Genomic DNA, 23,540 nt, shown 5'->3' on the forward strand with positions numbered 1-23,540 from the left:
ATCGGTGACTCATAGACCAGTTAACAGATCGAATCGGTCGCTCATAGAACAGTTAACAGTTCCTGTCGCACATAAGACTGTCGCAAGTAGGATGATATCCATCGAAAGTTATGAACACTATTTATAAACATACTGATATTTCAGTTTTGTGTCATTTCCTGTTTGTAATATATTGAAATAAATGCTTACACATGTTTGACTCGGACCATCTAACAGAATCCTTCGACGCTATTCTACATGGATCAAGTTATTCTATATGGGAATTATACTTACGCATTTTGCAAAACATTTTTGATACACATCAACTGTACTATACCTCTTTATATACATAAGGATAACTTACCTGACACTTCCAACAGAGTTCAAAATAAAATGGCCTCACTAAGAATTTGTCTGTGAGTTTCAAGAGCTCAGCTTTGTCTCTGGGCACTGGTAGAGTGTCTTTGGCCTCAAAGGCCGGAACCACATACACAGTTTTATCGTCCCTTCGAGACTCTTGAAAGAGCCTGTTTTGGAGGGCGAAATTATAAAAATCTTGTCGGAGATCTGCGTTGGGCACCATATCAACATCAATCACAAGCACAAATTCCGTGGGGGTACCCCTTCGTGCAACATTACGCAGGAGATTATTGGGATATTGTCGCCCCCCACGAGCATAATTTGTCTGCGTTGGGAAGGCCTTAAGATGGTCAAGTAATCCTTCACACGGCGGTGGAGACGTTGGAGGGGAGAGCGGGGGTCGACTTCCGGCTGGGAGTGGAGACACCATCTGGAAGGAGACGTTCAGGCGAATTCCAGGGAAGCAGTTTCGAAGGCCGGCGATCGTCCATAAAGCCTCGGGAACTTCACGATCCTCGGCAAACACAGCTACGGAAATTGGGCCCTGGAGGAGGAATAAGTAAATTTAATTGTTAATAGCCTTACATTATTCCCTTGTGCACTTCAGGAAACAGAAAGCTCTTTTGGTTCACGAAACAGAAACAAGAAAACAATTGAAAAGTTGATATTAAACATCGAACAAGTTCAATTCAGGTTCCCGTATGAACGCATACAGTATTTTACTTCTAAACACCAAATTTATCGTTTGAAATCTGCTGTTTCTGCGAATAAGATCCCATAGATAGCACATTTCCTTCAAATATTAATATATTGGACTGTGCGGCTTTTAGTATCAACTCTTCAAAAGTTTCAAAGGTTTCCATGTATTTTCTTGAAACAAAAATGTTTTCATGTTCACTTTGAAATATCCTTAATCGCACTTTAAACAGTAAATATCTCAAATGTTGTCAATAAAATTACTATTACATAAGAAAATTTCTTTTCTGAAAAAAATAAAGACATTTTACTTTTAGACACTAGCAGATAAATCAGAAAACTTATTCGATTAGTGGATTAGCAAGAAACTTTCTTACACGCATGTTTCAACGATGGCGTAAGTTAGAGACTTTTGCAGATGTGCCTAAGGCTTTGGAGAGTTCGACGTAGACTTACAACTACCAACTGTAAACGCGAATGTTAGGATTTTAATTAAATAGCAAATTATTATAAATATCAGGAATACAAATACTGCTCTATGATACTCACAAAGTCACGTGCTTTACCAATTACCAGTAGGAAGAAGTTTTAGTATATACGAAAATGGATATTTATTCTTGTATGTAACTACAGAACGACCGAATATAAATTTTAATTATATTAATATGGAATCTGCAACTATAGTACAGTAATTGTCGTTTACTTCTGATCAGCATTGTTGGAGATGATATTTTATCTCTAGGAATGGATACATGTTATTAACTAGGGTGTTATCTTCATATGATGTTGTATCCACCCTATAAAGAATATTTGAACAAAGAAAATGAAGGCAATATGAGCATTCTTAATTGAGCATCAACCGCAGGAGGATTTACAAAGACGAGTGACATTATTTGCCCTATAACTAAGTAGAGAAAATTATCATTGACAAAGCTGTTTTCTTCACTACACATCCACTTTCAAATTCGATACCATTGAAGGAGAATGCCGTTATTACAATTGTATCTAATCTGCGTTCCACATTGCGCATGTGCCATTCATTAACTAACTGGAAATACACAATACTACAGGGTTACACAAGGTAAATTAATGTGTCCTGAATACAACGTTTCAAAGTAAAAACTCCAAGCTCCACGGTGGACGCCAGTCTGCAAATTTGTCGCCACAGCAACTGTATTAGTATTATATTCCAGAATAATGTATTTTTGGTAATAATGCTCTTTGAAGCGGGGAAACATCTCTTGTGTTATGGAAGTGCTTGAAATTGTTGGGGATGATGTGAAAAGATAGCGTGGAAATCTGGTTAACGTACATATAATGACACATCTGTGTTACTTCTCCCTACAGTTTGAAAGCAAATCAAACGCTCTCGCGTCACAAGAGAACTAGTAATATTATTCCTGTCAAGTTTACGATTATAGGTTTACTGTAATTTTTGCGACATGAAATTATTTATTGTTTATGGTAATACTCCCAGTAGCAAAAACAAACTTAATGAGTAATATCAACGGAGACTCAAAGGAATCGGTCTCTTATGCCATATTGGGAACAGGATGGCTCAATACCTCTGGTGTGAGCGGTTTCTGGTTTGATTGCGAATAATGTAAGTTTGTGCCACATTCTTACTTAATTGGTTCTTTAATACCAATTCATTTACGTTTATCATTCGTCTCCATTATCTTACAGGAGACTTAATTCTGAACTCTAAACTGAAGATTCCATTCTATTTTCTGATCCACATCAGGACTTATATAATACAATTTGTAGAATATATGATACATTGTGAGGTTATACACTGATAGACATTCAACTTTCAAGTGTGCATTCCCCTATGACAGCTCTCCTTTCATCGTATTTGTGTTCCATAGGACGACCCTCTTTGACAGTTGCCTGACAGCACACTTTCCACTGCATAATACTTTTCTGTAGGTGTACAAGGTGTATTTTATTCCACTCCTGTTAGGATATTTTCCCAGAGACCAGAAACTGTGTGCACTTTACGAGAAGAAAGGCTGCACTTCAGAAGTTCAGTGGCACAAAAGTATATTGGACTGTCATTGCAACTCTTCACTAGAATGTCACCGGTGATAACTTTTGAAAATTTCCCCTGGCGGCCTTTGAATGAACGAGAGGTGAAAATAAGTCTTAGCACTGTGAAAATACTGGTAACAAAGGTTGAATCCGATTGGAGAAATGCCCCGGGGGAAATTTCATAGCTCCAGAAGGATTTTTCCACGAGCTATCTCCCTGAAAGTATCACTAGATGTGAATAAAGAGAACAGACATCTCAGTTCTAGCTTCCTTCCATCGTGTGAAGTGCCAGCAAATGATTTGCTTGTGTGACTGGACTTCTTCTTGTGCTGTAATTCCACTCGGTTGAGTCCACCCATGTAGCATGCGAATTTCGTTGCTGAAAATTTTCCATCGAAACATGTTCTTAATGTGTCCACCGAAACACAGCATTGAGTTTCACCTTGTTGGTGACGCGACGTAACTTTACTTTTCCTCCACAACAAAATCCAACCCCGGCCATGAAAGCATGGATAACTTTCGGTCCCCTGACAAACGAAATTACTTCGTTCTCTCACTTCGTCTTGACATTTCTGCACATAATTGCTCGAACTTTTTCATAATCAGTCAGATATATCCGCGCCTCGTCTACAGTGATTACAAACTTAAACCGATCTCCGCCATATGACTCGTACAACTTTTTCAGTTGGTCTTTTGATGGACATCATGGCTAGTTTTCAGCGCAAGAACATTCACCTTATGGATCACCTTGAAGCGTAAATGGTTGGTTGAGATAAACGGAACTAGTTGGTCATAGCCAGTGTTGGGTTAGGTACTCATTTTTTGTACCTAGGTACAGGTACAAGGTACTGACCAAAATTGTACCTAGGTACAGGTATAGATACTGATCAAAGTACCTAGGGTACTTTTCTAGGTACAAGCTGCCACCCAAGAATTTTCATATACAAATGAACAGTTATCTGTCAAATGAAGCTAGAATATGATATTTAATTATAGTAATATACCATGGAGGGACTTTACTGTACATTAGATAAGGACAGTTGAGCTCTGTAGATTAAGAGTGTATATCCATTTTGGTGCTCTGTGAACATATTTGTATTTTCTGGTTCATTTCTCGAACATGTTTCGATATACAAAATATTTTCTTTGAAAAATGTGTGTTGAGGTGTAAATAAAAAAAAAGGTCATCAGAATCGCAGTCGACATTTGAAGTACAGAAATTGAGTGGTTACTGAAGCCACGCGATCGTGAGCAAAAGAAAGCAGTGATGCCAATTCTTACACCAAATATGACCCAGGGGCGGATCCAGGACGGACTTCTGGGGGAGGGGGCGGTGGGTCGTAATACTGCTAGTTAGAGCTACTTTTAAGAGCTCCAAACTCTGGGATGGGTTTTATTTATATATAAAATTAAAAAAAAAGTTTCCTCTTTTGGGAAGGGGGCGATAGCCCCTCTGGATCCGCCACTGATATGACCAACCAGAAAAAAGGGAAATTACATAATGTCTTGACTTATTTTTGCTTTGGATTTGATACTATCTCAAACTAAAACCAAGAATAACACGAGCTAACAAATTATGATATAGCTGAACTTTGATCACTGGTGAAGCAGGTAACAAATTATGATTCACTGAAAATCAATGGGTGCGTGATGGATAAAAAAATTTCTTTTAAAGAAACAAGAAAATCTGCAATATTTGTTAAGTGTGCGACCCAACTAATATATACTAAGAAATATACCTAAAAATAGGTACTAGGTACAGAAAAATCGTACCTAGGTACAGGTACAAAGTACTAAATGTACCTAGGTACGGGCCTTAGGTACGCGTTTTGTACCTAGGTACTTCCCAACACTGGTCATAGCATGATGTGTTGGTGGATTCTTCAAAGCTGTCAATGTCTTAATTTTGCGCTACATCGGTGGTGACAACGTTATTGGGGGTATTTCGGACGTGGTTTAGTCGGTGATTCGCAGTCTACGAATGGTAGCGCTGCGTACCCTCGCTCTATATCGTCGCACTATGGCATTCACAGTGAAACGTCCAACGGCAAAATCATGTCCGTAGCACTGTTTAACTATACTGGAATAAATGAAATATGCATCAGAAACTGCCACAATGTAGCCTTTTCCAGAATCGGTTAACTTTCAGCGCAATTGGACTTCATACAACATAACTACTTTTGTAGGAGACTCTTCAGATATTACAGCATGAATAGTGCAACTTTAAGTTTCTGTGCTGCGAATGCGACGTACATGTCATCTGCATTTCATCGATATAGAAACCTATCAGCCTCTGTAGAGAATCTGGGGCCGCGGTGCCTCAGTGGTAGAGCGTTCACCTCTGGTGCTTGGAGTCCCAGGTTCGATCCCAGCCCCCGCCAAGTGAACTTTGTGGTGGACAATCACCGTGTGCGTGGGTTTTCTTGGGGTTCTCCCGTTTCCTCCCACTTTCTTCATTCCACCATTTCATTCATTACTCATCATCACCGTCTCCTTTAGCCTAACCGGCATAACCGTGGGACGTAAAACTCAAAGATTTCATTTCATTTTTTCTGTAGAGAATCTAAATGAAACCAAGAAACATCATGATTAACCATAAATTTAGTGTGCGATTTCAAACTTGAATTGCGGCTGAGAACATTCAAATATATTAAACCAATTATATTAGCTCAACTAAGAAATTTCACACAAACACACACTTTTAGAGAGACAAGCACGCATGCGATCCTCATGAAAATAGTTCATAACTATTTTCAAATGACTTTCTGAAGGAAGTAATTGAAACTGAGCCTCGAGTAAAGTGTACGCACAATAGCCGAGGAGCTGCATGTACAGTGTACACCACTTCATTGTCGTTTATAGTCTGGTAGCAATAGCTAAAGCCTTGGCTATGTAGATGATCCATGACCTGAGCTCCCATATATAATACACATCGGTTCAGAGTATGCACACTTTGTCCAATAATTATAGTACTTCGTCTCATATATTCCGTATAGAACCCAGTTGATTCCATGTGAGATGCATTTTTAAATTCATTCTATTCACAGCCTTTCCTCCACTGACTATAATATCTTCCGCTAACTGGAAGACTTTCTGTAGGAAAGGCAATTTCAGAACGACAAAAATACATGTATCATTGAATGAATGAGTTACTCGTGTAATGGTTACAGTATTATTTCAGCATGAAATTGAGAGTTCACCTCAACTTTAGTACCAATTTTTGACGAGATGAGTAGTGTTTATATTATTTGTTTATACGAGTGGGCAACGACCATCTTCCGGCACACGAACACAAATACATACAGATGGTGATCAGAAAAATGGAAACACCTGAACGAAATTCCAACTTACCAGATTAATGTGGTGTCGGGCCACCTTTCGCCTTCAGAACACCCTTGATGCGACGTGGGATGGAGGCATAGAGGTCGTGAATGGTAGCAAGTGGAATTTTACACCATTCCTCGTGCAGGGCATCGGCCAGTTCTGTGAGAGAGAATGGAGGTGGAAATCATCGCCGGAGTCATGTTTCCAAGACGGACCACAGATGTTCAATTATGTTGAGACTGGGGATTGGGCGGGCCAGGGGAGGTGTTGAACTTCATCCCGATGTTCCTCAAACCACGCTGCAACAACGCCAGCTGAGTGAATGGGCGCATTATCATCCTGGAAGATGACGTCATTGTCCGGGAACAACATCCGGACCATAGGATACAAGTGGTCTCCTAAAATTGCGACATAATCGTTGGCAGTGATTCGTCCGCTAAGTGTGACCACAGGACCCAATGAAAACCATGATATTGCGGCCCACAGCATCACCGAGCCGCCGCCATGTTTCACAGTTGGGCGGAGACACTGCAGATCATAAGCTTCTTTGGGTGTTCTCCACACATAAACACGGCCCGTGGTTGAGAATAGGGTGAAGGATGACTCATCCGACCATATCACACGTTTCCACTCCTCAACGGTCCAAGTTGCATGGTCGCGCTACCATTTGCGGAGTGCGAAAGCGTTATGGTCCCTGATGAGCGGTTTGGCCCGTGCAACACGACCCCGTAAGATCATGTCATGTAATTCGCGGCGGACTGTGATTGTCGAAACAGGGTGGGGGAGGTGCTGATTGAGTTCCTCCGTAACTTGCTCCGCAGTGACACGACGGTTCTGCGTGACAATGCGCTTTAATACCCGGCGTGACCTGTCACTCATGATTTTCTTCCGCCCACTGTTCCGCTTCCCCGATGTGGTTTTCCCGTGTGTTGTGTAGGCCGTCATCACCTTCGACACTGTCCCATGCGACACACCTAACACAGTAGCCACCGCCGTCACACTCACTCCACATAACCGCGCACCAACAATTTGCCCTCTTTGAAACTCTGAGAGGTCTCCCATTTTACACTACCTCCGTCTGCTGCAGCCACTGGACGCTGCTGTTCCACTGCGCCTGACGTAGTATGGAGACCGACCTAACACACCACCACCAGCGGTCCGGCGCTGCGGGCGCCACGACACCACTACCAACCCATACATCTGACATGTTGCCAACTACAGGTGTTTCCATTTTTCTGATCACCATCTGTATTACAACAAGTAATTCCATTGACTTCATTTGGATGTATTTAACTTTCGCTTTATTGTTGAATTTCTGTAGATATAGAGTAGAATAATTTGTAATAAATTAGTAAAAATGTAAAAAAAAAAAAAAAAAACACCTGTAAGAATTCATGGATCTGGCTGACAGTTTGTACACAAAAAGGAGGTGATGTTAAGTTACGGCTTTCAAATGTTCCAGTTTAGCCGAGACAATTCCAGATTTACGTAATCTTTTCCCTAGGAATTATTTGAGACTCTAAATGCCTCGGTTTCCCTCAAAAATGTAAGTTATCATTTGTGCGATGTTTAAAAAGAAATACTTTTATTTATTAGTCATCGATATTCAATTGATAGGAACAATCTACTGTCACTCATTTTTGGTAAGCCTTGACGTATTACTTAATTAATTCTGGTATTTCAGCGAGAAGCAAGTGAATAACTATGAATATACTGCAAATTTTAAAGGGTATCCCTGTGTTTTAGTATAGAAACATGAGAGACATAGGTGGATCATGTGGGACATCCTATGTTATGCAGTGTGTCAAAATATACAGTATTCTATTTACCTTGACAGCACGTGTAAGAATTACGAGTGGCCACACAAGTACCTTTTCCGGCAGCAAGTCAATAGTGCAGATAGTTAGAGTCAGTCTAATATATGATACCCTACACTCGCTGTACAACTTAGCGCGTCTGGGTGACGATCTTTGTCGCAGTCTGGCTGGCGGTCAGGCTCCGTTCCACCATTCCTCACCCATGCGTAATCGATGAGACTTAGTTCTTCAGATCCACTAGGATAGAATGTTTATACAGAGTAGATCACACTATGTTGCCTTAGCGTTATTCTGTTGGAAGATGGATCCAGGAAAGTGTCTTTACAGGATTGACAATGCAATTAATATATGATGCACTAATCATACTCCCCAAAATGAAAACCTGAAGTAAACTGGAGGTGTACACCACTAATGGCCCACTGAAACGCAAGACAACATCAGCAGGACTTATGTGAAACGACAATTTTAGCCTCTCGAAGCCCCACTGTAGGGCTAAGGTCAAAGTCACTTACTGCACAATATAAGTTGGTGTTGTCCTGACATTATAGACAGAGCGTGATCTACACACAACGGATTTGTATACTCAACTCCACACGCCGTGTTGTGTAACGACCTTCTAACTACTAGCAGAATGCCTTCTACGGTAGCAGATGGAATGTAACTTTCAAACTAAGACCAATATGATCTCTATACACACAAATTGTATGGTGATAATTGAACTCGAATTGGATGACGGTGGCCTTCCATGTGTTTCCACCATTGTATTTGACATTAGTACGAGTTTTTAAAAGTAATTTTGAAAATACTCAAAGAAGCAGGTTAAGCTTTACAAGAAATTAATTAATACTTCCTGTAAAAAGAAGTATGAACTTCATAATTTTGAGCATAGGCCTATATATATATATATATATATATATATATATATATATATATATATATATATATATATATATATATTAAAATTAACTAACTAAATCTATGGCTTATGGAACCCATAGGTTCAATGTCGCATTCACAGAAGCTCCCCACTACTTTTGTTTTTAACCAACTGGATCTAGTTTCTATTTTGTATTTTTTATTTCTGCGAGATCCACCTTAATGTTATAATTCCATCTACGCCAACGTCTTCCTAATGGTCATTTTCGATTGATTTTCAGATAAAATTTTGAAAGTGTTTCTATTTTTGTTTACATTCTGGCTACATGACCTGCCCATTTGAACCTCCTAAACGTGGTGACCCTAACAACGGAGGTAAAACGTATAAATTATGCCGCTCCTCATTCTCCATTACTTTCCATTTTGGGTTCGAACATTCCAATTTTATTCTAAGATACTTTCAGCCTGCTTTTCCCTTAAGATAAGTGACTATTTTCGTAATCATATAGCACAACAAATATAATTATCGTTTTAATAATTTTAAGCTTCAAGTTCTTTGACAGAATTCGCGAAGACAAAAGATTTTGGGCTGAATAACAACACGAATTCCCTACTTTCAGTTGACATTTAATTTCTTTGTGGATATATGTTTTGGTCTTTTAATGTTAACCTTGGATATTCACTTGAAAGTATCCACTTTGTCGAAAGCATTGTTTGATATTATAATGTGTCCATAATTTGCAGTATTATGGTCATGGTGAATTTCCATGTATTTAGTTTCCTCTGCATTTACTTTGTACTTCTAAACATATCTTTACATTTTTTTCTATTGTCCTATATCATTCGCTATCAGATTTACATCATCAGCATACGCCACAATCTGGTGAGCACCATTCAGTTTTATGTTCTGGTTGTTATCTTTAATTTTCCATAAATGTATTCCAGAAGAAAAATTAATAATAATGGCAACAACGCTTCTCCTTGTTTCAGTCCATTTTCGACAATATTTTCCTACTCCGACTTTACTTTGGGAATCATTTAAACACATATTAATTAATCTAACTAGCTTTCTCGGTATACCAAGTTTAGTAGGAACATTGTACAATGTTTCCCTTCTAACCGAGTCGTAGGCCTTTCTAAAATCAATAAAAAACTTAATTGATGTACCGGGGTATTGTATTTCCATTTCTTTCCGAGAATTTGATGAATGGTAAATATCTGGTCGATAGTTGATCGATTTCGCCCAAATCTGCACTGATAATCTGCAATAATTTCACCTGCGTATGGATTCCATCTTGCTAACAGAATATTTAAGTGTATTTTTATAGGATGTTAGCAGAAGGGAGATGCCTCCGTAATTTTGTTTTAGATCAGTTTTTTCGCCTTTCTTGTGAATTCGAGCAATGCTTGATTCTTTCCACTTTTGTGACAATTCCTCTTTGTTCCAGATGAGGAGAGAATGTTTGTGTATCTCGTTCCACAATTTTTCCCTCTAGCTAAAATTAACTTAGCAGAAATTTCGTCTACACCTGGAGATTTGTGTTTCTTTAATTTCTTTAAAGCAATTTGTATTTCTGTTTAGATAGTTCTGGAATATACGGTTCTGCTATTTGCATTTCACGTTCTTCACGAACATTGTCTTTCGGCAAATTGTCAAAGAAATCTTTCCATTTATTCAAAATACTACTCGTATCTGTATCCATAAGAACTGTTCCGTCGACTTTCTTTAATATTAATGATCACGAGGGACTTTTTAAATGGAATGTGTAATACGCACTCATAGAGGCTATTAAAGAGTCTCAAGCCCTTCAAGCTAAGTAAAGAAACACATGACAAAATTATGTTGTATACAAATAATAATAAGAAAAATTTGAAGATAAAACATCACATTCGCGATTTTCATCATGTGTATTTATAATTCTTTGCATCCATACTTACAGTTAAAAAAAGTACGTAAAGATGTAACTTTAAATGTAGATGTATACACTATATAAAGCTCCCTTAAGTACAGTTCAAATAGTTCCTCCATCCAGCTGGGCGCACTTATGATCAGCATATCAGCATTAATTAGAAAATATTAGAAACATGTTATTTGAATAATACAGATAATTATTATATTTTAATAAATTGTCCCTGATGGATGATTCAACTTATATTTTAATATGGCTGTAACTGAACTGTTTTAGTTTGGCTAGACGAGTTCTTTACGGAATATCAGTAAATATTCTTACCTGCCACCGCTCTATTAGAGGCACTAAGTTGTAGAGATGCCTCACAGAGCATTGCGTTACAAGAGCGATGTCCGGAATAGTCGCTGGAGGTCTTGGTTGAGGTAGCTTGGTCCCTGGAGCCAGATTGCTTACAATTTGGTATTCACCGCTAGTGTCCAACACTCGACCCTGCTGCACCGCTCGGACCAAGGCTGCAAAGTCCACTTCCAGCTGAAATACAAGAGAAACAAAACAATTGTAATACTAATTTCCATTTAATTCTTTTAGCTACGTAACAACGCTCAGATCCATTTTCATAAATGCATTAGCTCCGTGCTCGGAGAGCGTTATTGCTAAATAACCAAGGAAATCTAAGTGAAAGTCCCAGTTATTACCAGCATGGAAGAAACTTGTTCAACTCTAAAGCAACTAGCTTTTGTTACCAGAAGAAAAAAATAGGAAAATAGAAAAAACTGACTAGAGTTTTTGTTAAAGTAACTGTTTAACACATTAATGAAAATCCTATTTTACTCTGTTTTAATTTATTAGAATATATTTTTCTTGAACTGGCGAAGAGTATTTTTTTAAAATGAAAATTTAGAGAAAAATGCTATACACACGTGTTCCAATCACTGAATTTGCTATACACTTTAATGAACCATAATTATTTCCACTTTTTAGTGAATGTGGGTCAGGATTCTTAGATCTAACAGGAGAGCGTAACCTTACAACTTGACTGAACATGAGATAAATAAATGAAAAAGAATGACAAAATATTTTACAATTAAGAACTCGGATACAGCGAATTATTTCACGAATATAACAAATTGTTCTACAGAGTATATAAAAAAAATATGGCTGCACGTTCCAAGTAAATGTAATGTGTTCGTCTAATGTATAGGGGAAATTATATATGGTGCATAAATGAGGCAGGAATATTGGTGACTGTTGATTGATATGCATAGATGTAAACGGCGAACAATTAAAGGCAATAAATGAATCTCTTTGGTACGTTGTATATTGTTTCTTATTTGGTAGAATTAACTTTTCAGCGGCACTATCTCATTTTACTTAGACATAATACGAGTAGTGTCATCACACGATGCAATCAAACGTGTAGCTATGTTTCTGACTTATCCTGTATATACACGATATCATTGTCTCAATATTGTAAGCTTTGAGTACCTTGAATGAAAAGGAAAGAAAGAGTCCCTTGATAACCCATAATGTCGAAAAAATGGGAATCCAATCCAATCTAATCCAATATACTGTATTTAATCCAGGCATAATTGACACACTAGAAAAATATTTACTATTACGAGCTTTCAGGACTGATTCGGCTGCTCCAGTGGAAATCACTTCAATGACATGTACAGAAGGCAAAAACTGGAGCGAGGGGGCAGCTAGATCCAAGACTATGATAGATATATCATGAGTTTATTATAAACTTTCAAAAATATATAAATCATAGCTTCAATTATTTTTGTCACTCAGAAAACTGGGGTCCTAGGCCCCCTGCCTCGGTCTAAATCCGCCACAGCTTAGAATCTCATACTTCCTACATACCAAAGCCTGAAGACAAGGTGTAATCTTCTACACCCACCCAACTTTTTAAGTAATGAAATCCCCCCACAAAAAAAGAACGTCTATCATACAGTTAGAGAGAAATTAGTACTTTTTTCGATGAAACAATATAAATCACAAGCAATGTCAAACGTAAAACTATCACAATATCATTATTTTATTTAGAATTCTTGACTACTTACTTATGCAGCTATATTTCGCTTCGCATTTACAATAATGATCTAGAACTGTTAAATGAATATACCCACACATATTTGAACTGACCATATGTGTAATGGTAATGAGACATCTATTCCAGGAAATACGGTATGTTGCGTCAGACACGTGAGATTGCATCCAGTTGAATTTTCCTGAAATTTCTGAAATATTGACAAAACAAAACTGATCATGTGTGGTAATGTCACTCACAGAGGTAGTGTTTTATCCACAGCGATTAAAGAAAGAGGGGAGATTTTCCCTTTCCCTCAAAAAGTTACAATACGCAAAAAAAAACCTTTGAAGATATTTAAATGATACTCTTTAAACGATATTGATTTCATCCACTATTTTTAGAACATTGTAAGAGTCCTGTACATATATATAGGGTGTTTGAAAACGACACCGACAACGTTTGGGAGGTGATTTTTAACACCAAGATAAGACGAAAAGTATAGACTAACTTGGGTGCACAAATGCTTCCTTTCGGAATTACCGGCTGCCAAAATCATGAAAAATTGAACTTTAAACGACATATGTCCCAAACTATGGGACCTACCGTAGTCGGGTCAAGACCTCACTTAGGAACTAGTATGAGTCGTATCCAAAAATCCATGTTTCAAAATTCTGCTGTTCTTCCGCAACAGTTTTTATAGAGGGAGTTTGGCTATGGGCATATTAATTGAAGTACTCACCAACCACCTCTATAAACATTGTTGCGGAAGTACCACAGGATTATGAAACATGGGTACTGGATTCTATCCCATAGTTTTGGACCTATGGATATTTAAAGTTCAATTTTTCATGATTTCGGCAGCCTATAACTCTAAAAGGAAGCATTTGTGCGCCCAAGTTGGTCTATACTTTTTGTCTTATCTTGGTGTCAGCAATCACCTCCCAAACGTTGACGGTGTTGTTTTGAAACACCCTGTATATATATGCCACATATACCTATTCATATACAGAACTTATATACGTGGCATACCTGATCCTAATTCTGAATCTATCTTTCAACTATTAATTTTCAGTTTGCTACAACTGTTTGTGAACCGCAGGGAAAATAAACTATAGAGGAGCCAGCAAGAGAAGGTCTCGGACTGCTTGCAGCAGGTTGGCACTGCTCACGTGTCATGTTTTTTTTTTTTCCGGTGTATCTATAATGGAAATTTAATTAGTAGTGTAAGGCAGAGTGACCGTGGTTGGTGACACTAGCACCAAAGTAGGGGCTGCACTTTCCCTCCGCATGTGGTAAGAAATTTTAGAGAGCATCTTTTGTTGGCCCTGCTATAGCCACTCTACCGTTTAACTGCCTTAGTAGCCAAGCTTAGCTATGTTAGGGTTAGTGGGCCAGAGCCTTCCTTGGAGCACAAACAAACATATTTAGTTATCTTTTCTTTTCTGTAGGATTTTAACAGGCATAAGATCATACATACATACATACATACATACATACATACATACATACATACATACATACATACACACCGATGCAACGACATTGCGCAAATTTTTCTAAAGATTAGATCGTTGATAATCTAAGTAATTTATGTCTTATTAACGAGGAGCAGAAAGTGCTGAAATTGCGCAAATTTCCGCCGCGACGTTGCCAACAACAGGATTTAAGGAATTGTGTGAAATTTTGCATCGAAATGAAATGTATAAAGCTATTCCTTTATGAGATATATTTTATTGCATTCTAATATTTACAAAGCAACATACTTATTTACAGAAAATTTCATTTTACAGTTTGAATGCTTGAAATTTAAATCCTACAGCTTTTAAAAATGTCATACGTGCCTTCTCATAGTTTCTCTGCGAATTCCTGAACTCAGCATACTTCCTCATGACAAACTCGCTCCTTTTGACTTCTGCTGGTCTTTGGGCCTTTGAAATTCCTTTTAATATGGACGTTATTTTCATGGCAGTTTCCGTTTGGATCTCTAACAAAGCAGAAATCACCGTATGAATATCAGGAGCAGGGAAGTAAAATTGACTATTATAATGTCTGTGAAAAGCTTCTGGTCCATTTGTCGTCCGACGCATCGTGGATGGTATAGACGCCCACATGACAGGTGGATACCTAAAATTAATAAAATAAAAAGATCCTTAGTTCATGCACACAATTATTGACAATTTATATAAAACACTAAAACATTTATAACACTAGATTCAAGAAATATTTATAGTCTTGGTCCGTAATTTGTTTACAACTATCAAAACCTGCATTTTAATCTACGTCTTACATGAAGACAGAAGAAAATTTCACTATAATTAAGTTGCATTGAGAGAAAATACCATATCAGCACAACCATTAATGTTGTGTTCAAACTAGGACAACAGTTTTTGCAGTATTAAGAGTTATTGAAGCATGTGCTACTATAGATTAAATTCAAAAGGAAGCTACTTACTTGCAACCGTCTTCTATGTAGTTTTCTAGGACGTAATCGGAAAATTTATGCCCTGTATCATCCGGCGTCATTGATATTAGTTGAGTAAAGGCATCTGATACTTCTGTTGGATGTAAATATGGCAACCCAAAAAATGCCTTTATCCATGAACCTGTAAGAAAAGCAATAATAATAATAATAATAATAATAATAATAATAATAATAATAATAATAATAATAATAATAATAATAATAATAATAATAATAATAATTTGTTAGAATAAGCAAGCATTGGGAAAGTAGTGAAATTGATGGATCTTACTGTTGGCTTTATAATTTCTTCATTTCGTACATTATTAGAACAGCAGTTTATTTGCTTTTAAGAATGGTGACTGAATTAAGATTCTTCAGTCAAACAGAATAAGATTCTATTTTCAACTGTATTCTGTATTAATATATAACAAAACAAAGTCCACATGGTATTATTAAATTAATAATAAAGAATAATAGACCATAATAATATCAATAATACCTAGTTCAGATTTTGGATCCATATATGCTTGTCGCAGATCATTGTCGGCTTGAATCCTCCGCCACCATGTTTGTCCCAAATGGAATCTGCAGCCACGAATGTCACAATTTGGAAACACATTCTTGATGGCTTCGTGAGCAGCTGTTTCAAAATCAACGTAAATGATTTTCAAGTCGAATCTACTGTCTAAGTTTCTTATCATCTTCCACATGGCCACATACGTATTCTTGTCTTTCTTCGGCAAAAATGCAAAACATAGAGGTAGATAATATCCATTTTTATATGCATGTATTGTATATAACTGTGTGAAATGCTTAGGAGCATAAGTGAAAGTTCCATCTGCAAATACTTCTAACCCGCTGAACTCACACAGAAAACTGAAAAGAAAATAAGATTAGTGTCAGAAAAGAAAATAGTAAACAAGACTGTAGTGTCATATCGTTAGGTGAAATGCTATGTTACGATATATTTTGTGAGAATCAAAAAAAAAAAAACTATTTTACTATAATTTGGAAATAAGACGGAAAAAGGAACTTTTCTGTTCAAGCAACTACTTCCTATTCTACTTCTTGATGCTGTAAATGAAACTCATTTCAAAGTTAATGGTTATAAATGAAATTATACTTACTCGATATTTTTCTTACACGTGAAAAGAATTATATTAGCTTCATCATCAACAAAGATGAATCTTTCTCCGTCAATTGCTATATCATCCTGCTTCTGAACCATTTGCTGTATAGCCTCTACGGTGTTTCTGGGTAGACGAGGAGTCACCTTTCTTCGATTTTTATAAATAACGTCTCGGCATCTTTTAATTTCTTTATGATCAAGTGTGTCATGATGTTCCAATTTTGAAACTTCCTGCCTTATAATTTTATTTGGCTTCTCGTTCAATTGTTCAGTGGCTCGTCGCTTACAATTCTCTCTAAGAAAATGCCGTTGAACACCATCTTCATCTTCACAATGATTATGAATATCTTTCCTTTCTAAAACTTCACTTGTATTTTCATCCATTGTTATACTAGCATTACAGCTTTTCTTAGTACATCTGAAAGAAAGGAAATAATAATTAAATCGTATCACGTGTTCTAAACTTACTATTTAAAGAAAAATGTATTCACTATTTCACTGGCAAAAATGTTATATCTTCCATCACCTTTTAACAAAGTATAGGTCCAATTGACTGACATAAATACTAATGCAGGCTTACTTATTCACTTACGAAAGTATAGGACAAATTGCCTGGCATAAATATTAAAATAGGGACTAGACACATATTTTAACAAAATATAGACCCAACTGACTGACATGGATATTAATGTAACTTTCCATTACTTAACAAAGTATAGAAGCAACTGAATGGCATAAATATTAATATAGGTTACATCACTTAACAAAATATAGGTCCAACTTCCCGACATTAATACTAATAGTGTGTTACATCTTTTAACAAAGTATATATGGATCCTATTGACTAGCATAAATACTAATATAGGCTTACAGAACTTACTAAAATATAGGTCAAGCTGACTACTGAAAATACTAATGTAGGCTTTGCATAACTTAGCAAGCTATAGGCTTATATACATGCAAAAATTATGTACTACATTAACTTACCTCCAATTTGAGCCTTTTTTTCCTTGGCGAAAGAAACGATACTTAAAGCCTCCCATTAATACACAAGGTACACCTTTTTCTGTTTTCGTCAATGTAAACTCCATTCTGAAAGTTTCACTTATGTTTCTCCAGTTTATTGCTTCCTGTTTATATTACCCTCCTCACTAAAACTTGCGATTAATTCTCGATCCTGATTGGCTCGTTGTGATTCTCGTTCCTCATTGGCTTGTTCTATTATTGGTTTATTATATCCGCAATTCGTTCGGGGTTTTAACAGAACCTGAGGAGGTCTGACATACAGTTGCTGGTGACATTTGGGAGAGTGCACAACGGAGAAGAATAAGCTTTGCAGAGAAGAATTGCTGAGATGCATTGCTTTCCTGAAGAAGGTGTTCCAACCACAACCAACATAGATAACATCAGAGATGCATTAAAACAGCAAAACGTACAGTTCACGAACCTCATTCGTGTCCAAACAAAGGAGGGACCAGCACCCATCTTGAGAATGTTTTCAACATTTGCTCTGGCCATATACGTTGAACACGCTTTGCCGACAGTCGGCTAACGGAAACGCTTTGTTATCTCTCTGGGAGTGAAGCAAATACACAGTAATTAAAGAACTGAGGCCCTTTTCAGGCCCACAAACCAATTTCAGGTCCAAAACCTTTCTAATGTACACTGTCCGGTAAATATCTTCAGGATAAAACAGTTGAGAATGCTCTAAGAGCATTGCCAGAACGAACTTTAAAAGAATGGAGAGATCTAGCGGGAAGGATAGCTGTAATTGTTCCTAGATGTAAAGGTAAATCTTTTTATCCGCACCCTCTTCTCTTTCTCGCAAAAATTAACAAAATATCATCTCTTTATGACTTATAGTTCTCGAGATATGACTGCTTAAATATCTAGAAATTCGAACTTTTTTAGTCAGTATCACGGGAACGGTAAGTCATAGAGAGATGATATCAGTGTTAATCCCTAATAGAACATTAAACATTTTCGTACTGATATTAATTGATGGCCAGTTGCACAGTGGCCACCGGTTACTATTTGCTACCAAAATATTTACCACCCTTTTAGATATTGACCAACACCAATATGACCTCTCTATGACTTACGGTTCCTCAAATAATGCTCCTTAAATCTCTGGAAATCGGCCATTTTTGGCCAATATCATGGGAACGGTAATTCATAGAGAGACGATATTGGTCTTAATCAATACCTAAGAGGATGGTAAACACTTTGGTAGCAATATTAATTGGTGGCCATTGGCCAAACCAGAACTCTTTAAGTTCGTTGAAAACCGCGGCGAGACACAACATTCGACATGCTGCTTTAGAATTCTAACTGCATGTAGGAGGTACACGTAGATATAAGTTGCTGCATCACTCAAGGGGGCGAGCTTTCTTGCCAAGGGGCCCTATTTATCTCTAATACACTGACCACTCATTCTTGTAACAATTTATACGATAATACCTAGGTAATATATAACAAATGTTTCTCACAGCACCTAAGAACAACTAAGACGCAAATGCAAATCTAAGTATCATTTATAGAAAGGTGAAAGGATAGTTATTAAGATATGTGGTAGACACACCTGAAATATGTATACAAGTGCTTGTTTCTGATTGGCCAAAACTGGAAGATATAGACAAATCTTTATTTCTGATTGGTCGAACGTCTGTTCACGATATTTCAAGAGAACTTCTAGAAATATTTATATATATTGTTTATTTTATATATGTTTGTTTTCCTTACAGTATTTCAAAACTATTTGCTTTCAATAACTATATTCTTACAGTTTTAATCTTACAGTTAGATATGATACGGAAAATGAATGACTGGGACACATTCCCCAGTCACCCTCTCTAACGACGCCATTGCACACATATAATATAGATGACTGAAAATGCTATTGTTATCCATTACTTTGTATTTTTTTTTTTTTTGTTAAAACGACTTGCATTTTGGTGACTGTTTTTATTAGTCGATATACTTATGGTAATGATGGCAACGTTGCACAAGATTTTTTTCGCAATTTCCAATTTTGTTGCCTGCTCATTAAGGCTTTATCTGTGTCAACAGATAAGCGTGGGAAAATTTGCGCAATGTCGGTGCACCCATACACACACCCACACCCCCCCCCCCCCCACACACACACAGTATGTACTCGTATTTGCGAAAATATTTATACAGTATAACTAATTCATTTGTCTCTTTTTCAATTTCACCAAAAATTGTTCATTTCTTCCTACTATAGCTAGGAGTTTTTCTCACTAATTGATTTTCCGTTCAGTTCAATTAATTCCCCATTCTTCTCTGTATACACATTATAAGAGTATCTAGACATTTCTTTTTGTCGCTTTTAAGTGGTGTTCTTGGTTTTTGCCACATTACCTATTCATATAACACTTATTTTCCATTTACAAATAAAAGCAAAGATAAGAATAAAAAATTAGGAAGAAGAAAAGTGTATCCTATGGGTCACAGAATAAGCGACTTCGAAAAGATTTATCAAATAGTGCATTTTGTGTGAGGTATTGTATTATACAGAGCAGAAACGTAGACATTACTTAAAAGTTCGCGTTTAAGGAAGAAGTGCATTGCATTTTTTAAATCATTCTATCTCTTATTATTACTGTCATATGTTGTTGTGTCAATGTGTTATACAAAGAAGCTCACATAACAACCATATTCACAACGAGAAGACGATTTTCATGAGATAGTTTCATGATTTCTTCATCTACCAAACCCGCTAAGTCTTAAAGCATTAAAAAATTAGCAGTTACTTTTTTTGTGGCTAAAAATGGTCAAACATGTTAAATCTTCGTTTATACCCTGAAGACATCGTCAGTCAGTTGGTAGCGTTTTAACTACTGTGCTTTTGCTCCATTTTTGTGTTTGCATCTAAACACAATGCGACCAAACTCTGTTTTTTCCTCCATTATACTTTTTTCTGTCCTTTCTTTATCCCCACAAACGTACCTATCCCAATGACCAAGCGGACGGTTGTCGACTACCAGACGGTCGAGGCCGAAAAACCGCAAGCGACGCGTTTCGCCTCAACCCAATCTCTAGAGCGTTCCGCGTTTGAAAAAAAAAAAAAAAAAAAAAAAAAAACTGAGCAACAGAGCGCGAAAAGCAAGTTGACGTTGCTAGATTTGCTGCAGACTCAACCCTCCCATTTTACTCCGCTTTACCTTACCCCACGCGTCATGGTGATTCCCTCTCTGTACTTGTTATTTGCGCTATTTTTTTCCTCTTAAAAAATGCTCTGAGTTTGATCCTCAACAATGTATGGATATTTGCGTATCGTCCTGTACATGGAGTTTCGTCAGTAGGATCAGCTGCGTCGTCCAGTGTTTTTTCATGTGGGGAGCTTTAATACATTCAGTGGTGTTGCTTAGTTCGTTGGTTTTCAAACTCTTTTATTAAACATTTTACAAACTAAAGATCATTCTCTCTGGCTTGTGACAAGATCATTCTGTCATTCTTAAGTCATAACTCTTTATTAAAAGCAGAAATAGATAGCAATCACTACAATTTCCGGTTTCAATAACCTACACAGAGCACAAACTATAAGAGAGAGCGAGAAGCGGTTTTGTTGGAATGGCTTTAGCGTTTCAAAGAATAGGCAACATCTCTCTTAAAGCCTCTATTCAAACCGGAAGTGGCAGAAATCAACCAATTTGGGTTTTAACGTTGGTCGTCATAGAATACATACCCTAATAGATAGCAAGAAGTTATTTTTGTGTATTCAATTAATTGTACCAAAAATTTATTTCTTCTTCACTTTAATCGGCCTATGTCTACTAAAACCGGAAGTGGCAGAAATAAACCACTTCCAATTTTAATCTTGATCGTTATAGAGTGAAAACGGTAACAGATGACAAGAAGCTGTTTTCTGTAAATAATCAATTAAGGCCTTAATACTATGCTGCATCTCCACTCTTAATTTCTCAATTAAGCTAGACGTAGCATAAAATGAACCACTTCCGGTTTAACGGTGATCGCTATAGAGTAAACATAGTAATAGATAGAGAAATGTCATGTTGTGCCATCGAATTAATGTCGCAAGAATATATTTTATCTCTAGCCTTAATTCTTTAATAAAACGTGCTAGAAATCCATTACAACTTCCGGTTTCAATTATCTACATAAAATAAAAATAATAAGTGATAGCGAGAAGCGGTGGTTTTTACGGAATCGATTTACTGTTCTAACAATAGGTACACTTTCATCTTACCCTTTAATCAAACTCGAAGTAGCAGAAATTAGCCATTTCCGGTTTCAACGTTGATTGCCATAGAATACAAACCGTGACAGCTAGCGGGAAGCAGTTTTCTATAGCAAATTAAGCGTCTCAAGAGTATCTATCTACACTTTCAAAATCTCTACTGAAACCGGAAGTGGAAAAATCAACTACTTCCGGTTTTAATATTGATCGTTATGTAGTAAAAATGGTAAACAGATAGAAAGAAGCCGTTTTTTGCAATCAATTAAGCGTCTGAGGAATACATTCCATCTTTACTGTAATCTCCCTACTTAAATCAGAAAGAAATTTACTATCAGTTCCAGTTTCAATATTAATTCAGAAAATAAAGACATAAAAACCAAACTCCTTCACGTGGTGCACACGTAGCACTGCTACACTGCTAGTTGTTTCAATTTCCTCTCTACCGCGGCTGTCTGTATGTTTGAAGTTTAATGTACCTCGTTACTATCGAGGTCATACGAGACATCCCACCAAGGGCCAAATTTGGCACCTTTCACACAGGAGTAATGAGTGCTGACTACTTGATTAAACAGGAATTTGTTCTAAAACAGCGTATACGGTATGTTATCCTTAAACCTGAATACTTTTAAGTTCCACGTGTTTCTACACCACATGCTAGACGTAAACATTCTTCAGACGACAACCACGAAGACACTTATTCTACCATCGCCAATGATCGGCAAGTGACGTAGATTCAAGCAGTCGGCAACATCTCTGTATAAAAGGAGACAGGACACCATAGAAAACATCAATTTCTCCCGGTTGATCAAACCATGAACTCCCTAATACGCATGGTCATTGAGAAGCGTCTGTCCTATACTCTATAAGACGCTCAATCATTGAGAGTTCCTTACCCTCGTCTCTAAGATGCATGGTCACTAAGAGGAACTCATCCAACAAGTCCTAAGTCGCATGGTCATAGGACTCGTACAATTTCACCACCAAACCTCCAGATAATTAGAGGAACTTATACTTATTTATAGTACTTATTGTATATAAGAAGAAAACTTTATAATAAAAGGTGCTTGAAAATTCAAACTCCCGTGAACCATCTTTTAGCTCTATCTTAAAAGATAAAAATCTTTATAGTACAATCTTGCCTACTAGGATATTGGAAAAAAAACTTTTAAAATTATAAAGGGAACGGTGTTTCAATTGTACATCGCTTACCTTTAAAAAAAAAAGATCCCTGGTTCGATTTCAGGCCATGTGAGCTTGAGGTGGAAACATTGTGTCTGTTGGCTTCCTTGTGGTTCTCCCGATATCTCCCACATTCTCATTCCATCAATTATTTCAAAGTTTCTTACTTTTGTCAATCATCGGTCTCTTTTAGCCTACAGAGAATAAACGTGGAACGCTAAAATTAAACAGGGTCATTTAGGGAGATCTCGACACTTTCAAGGTCTGGCAAAGCTAGTGATCGCAGAAAATTCGCACGCGAGAAGAAAATTTGGTACGTGGAAGGTTAGTGTCGGTTCTCAGTGACAAGTTGCATTTGCAGAGAAGTTAAGTTTGCCTGTTGCAAAGGAAGCAGAAGCCTCTAAAAATAGGTACATAAAGCTTTATTTAAGAAAAAAATATCCATGTTATAACTTTTCAGTAAGTCAAAAATAAGGTATAGCGGTAATATATGTTGATAAAAGGAGGCAAAGGATTGGT

At 37.0% G+C, this 23,540-nt stretch overlaps 2 protein-coding genes across 2 annotated transcripts in view; both read right to left on the minus strand.

Moving 5' to 3' along the window:
- Positions 1–23,540, minus strand: part of LOC145695103 (beta-1,4-glucuronyltransferase 1-like) — a 72,897-nt gene that overhangs the window by 31,783 nt on the left and 17,574 nt on the right. The window contains exons 2-3 of the mRNA XM_081772003.1: positions 11,315–11,524; positions 344–883 (exon numbers count right to left, since the gene is read on the minus strand). Coding sequence (XP_081628129.1) covers positions 344–769 — 426 coding nt within the window. The 5' untranslated portion in view covers positions 770–883; positions 11,315–11,524. The remainder of the gene's footprint in view (positions 1–343; positions 884–11,314; positions 11,525–23,540) is intronic.
- On the minus strand, positions 14,585–15,890 carry LOC145694180 (uncharacterized). The gene is made up of 2 exons (XM_081770295.1): positions 15,481–15,890; positions 14,585–15,152 (listed from the first exon to the last, which is right to left on the minus strand). The coding sequence occupies exons 1-2, from the start codon at positions 15,549–15,551 to the stop codon at positions 14,813–14,815; spliced, it is 411 nt and encodes a 136-aa protein (XP_081626421.1). The 5' UTR covers positions 15,552–15,890; the 3' UTR covers positions 14,585–14,812.

This window comes from Thermobia domestica, chromosome 9 (genome assembly GCF_964235325.1).
Source record: "Thermobia domestica chromosome 9, izTheDome1.hap1.1, whole genome shotgun sequence".
In the NCBI taxonomy this organism is placed as follows: Eukaryota; Metazoa; Arthropoda; class Insecta; order Zygentoma; family Lepismatidae; genus Thermobia; species Thermobia domestica.

What these genes read in the sequence shown, in the direction of transcription:
- LOC145694180 (XM_081770295.1), bottom strand. Translation starts at nt 15,551, where the DNA reads ATGACGCCGGATGATACAGGGCATAAATTTTCCGATTACGTCCTAGAA. An exon ending in TACATAGAAGACGGTTGCAA is followed by an intron (nt 15,153 to 15,480) that starts GTAAGTAGCTTC and finishes TATTAATTTTAG; the next exon opens with GTATCCACCTGTCATGTGGG.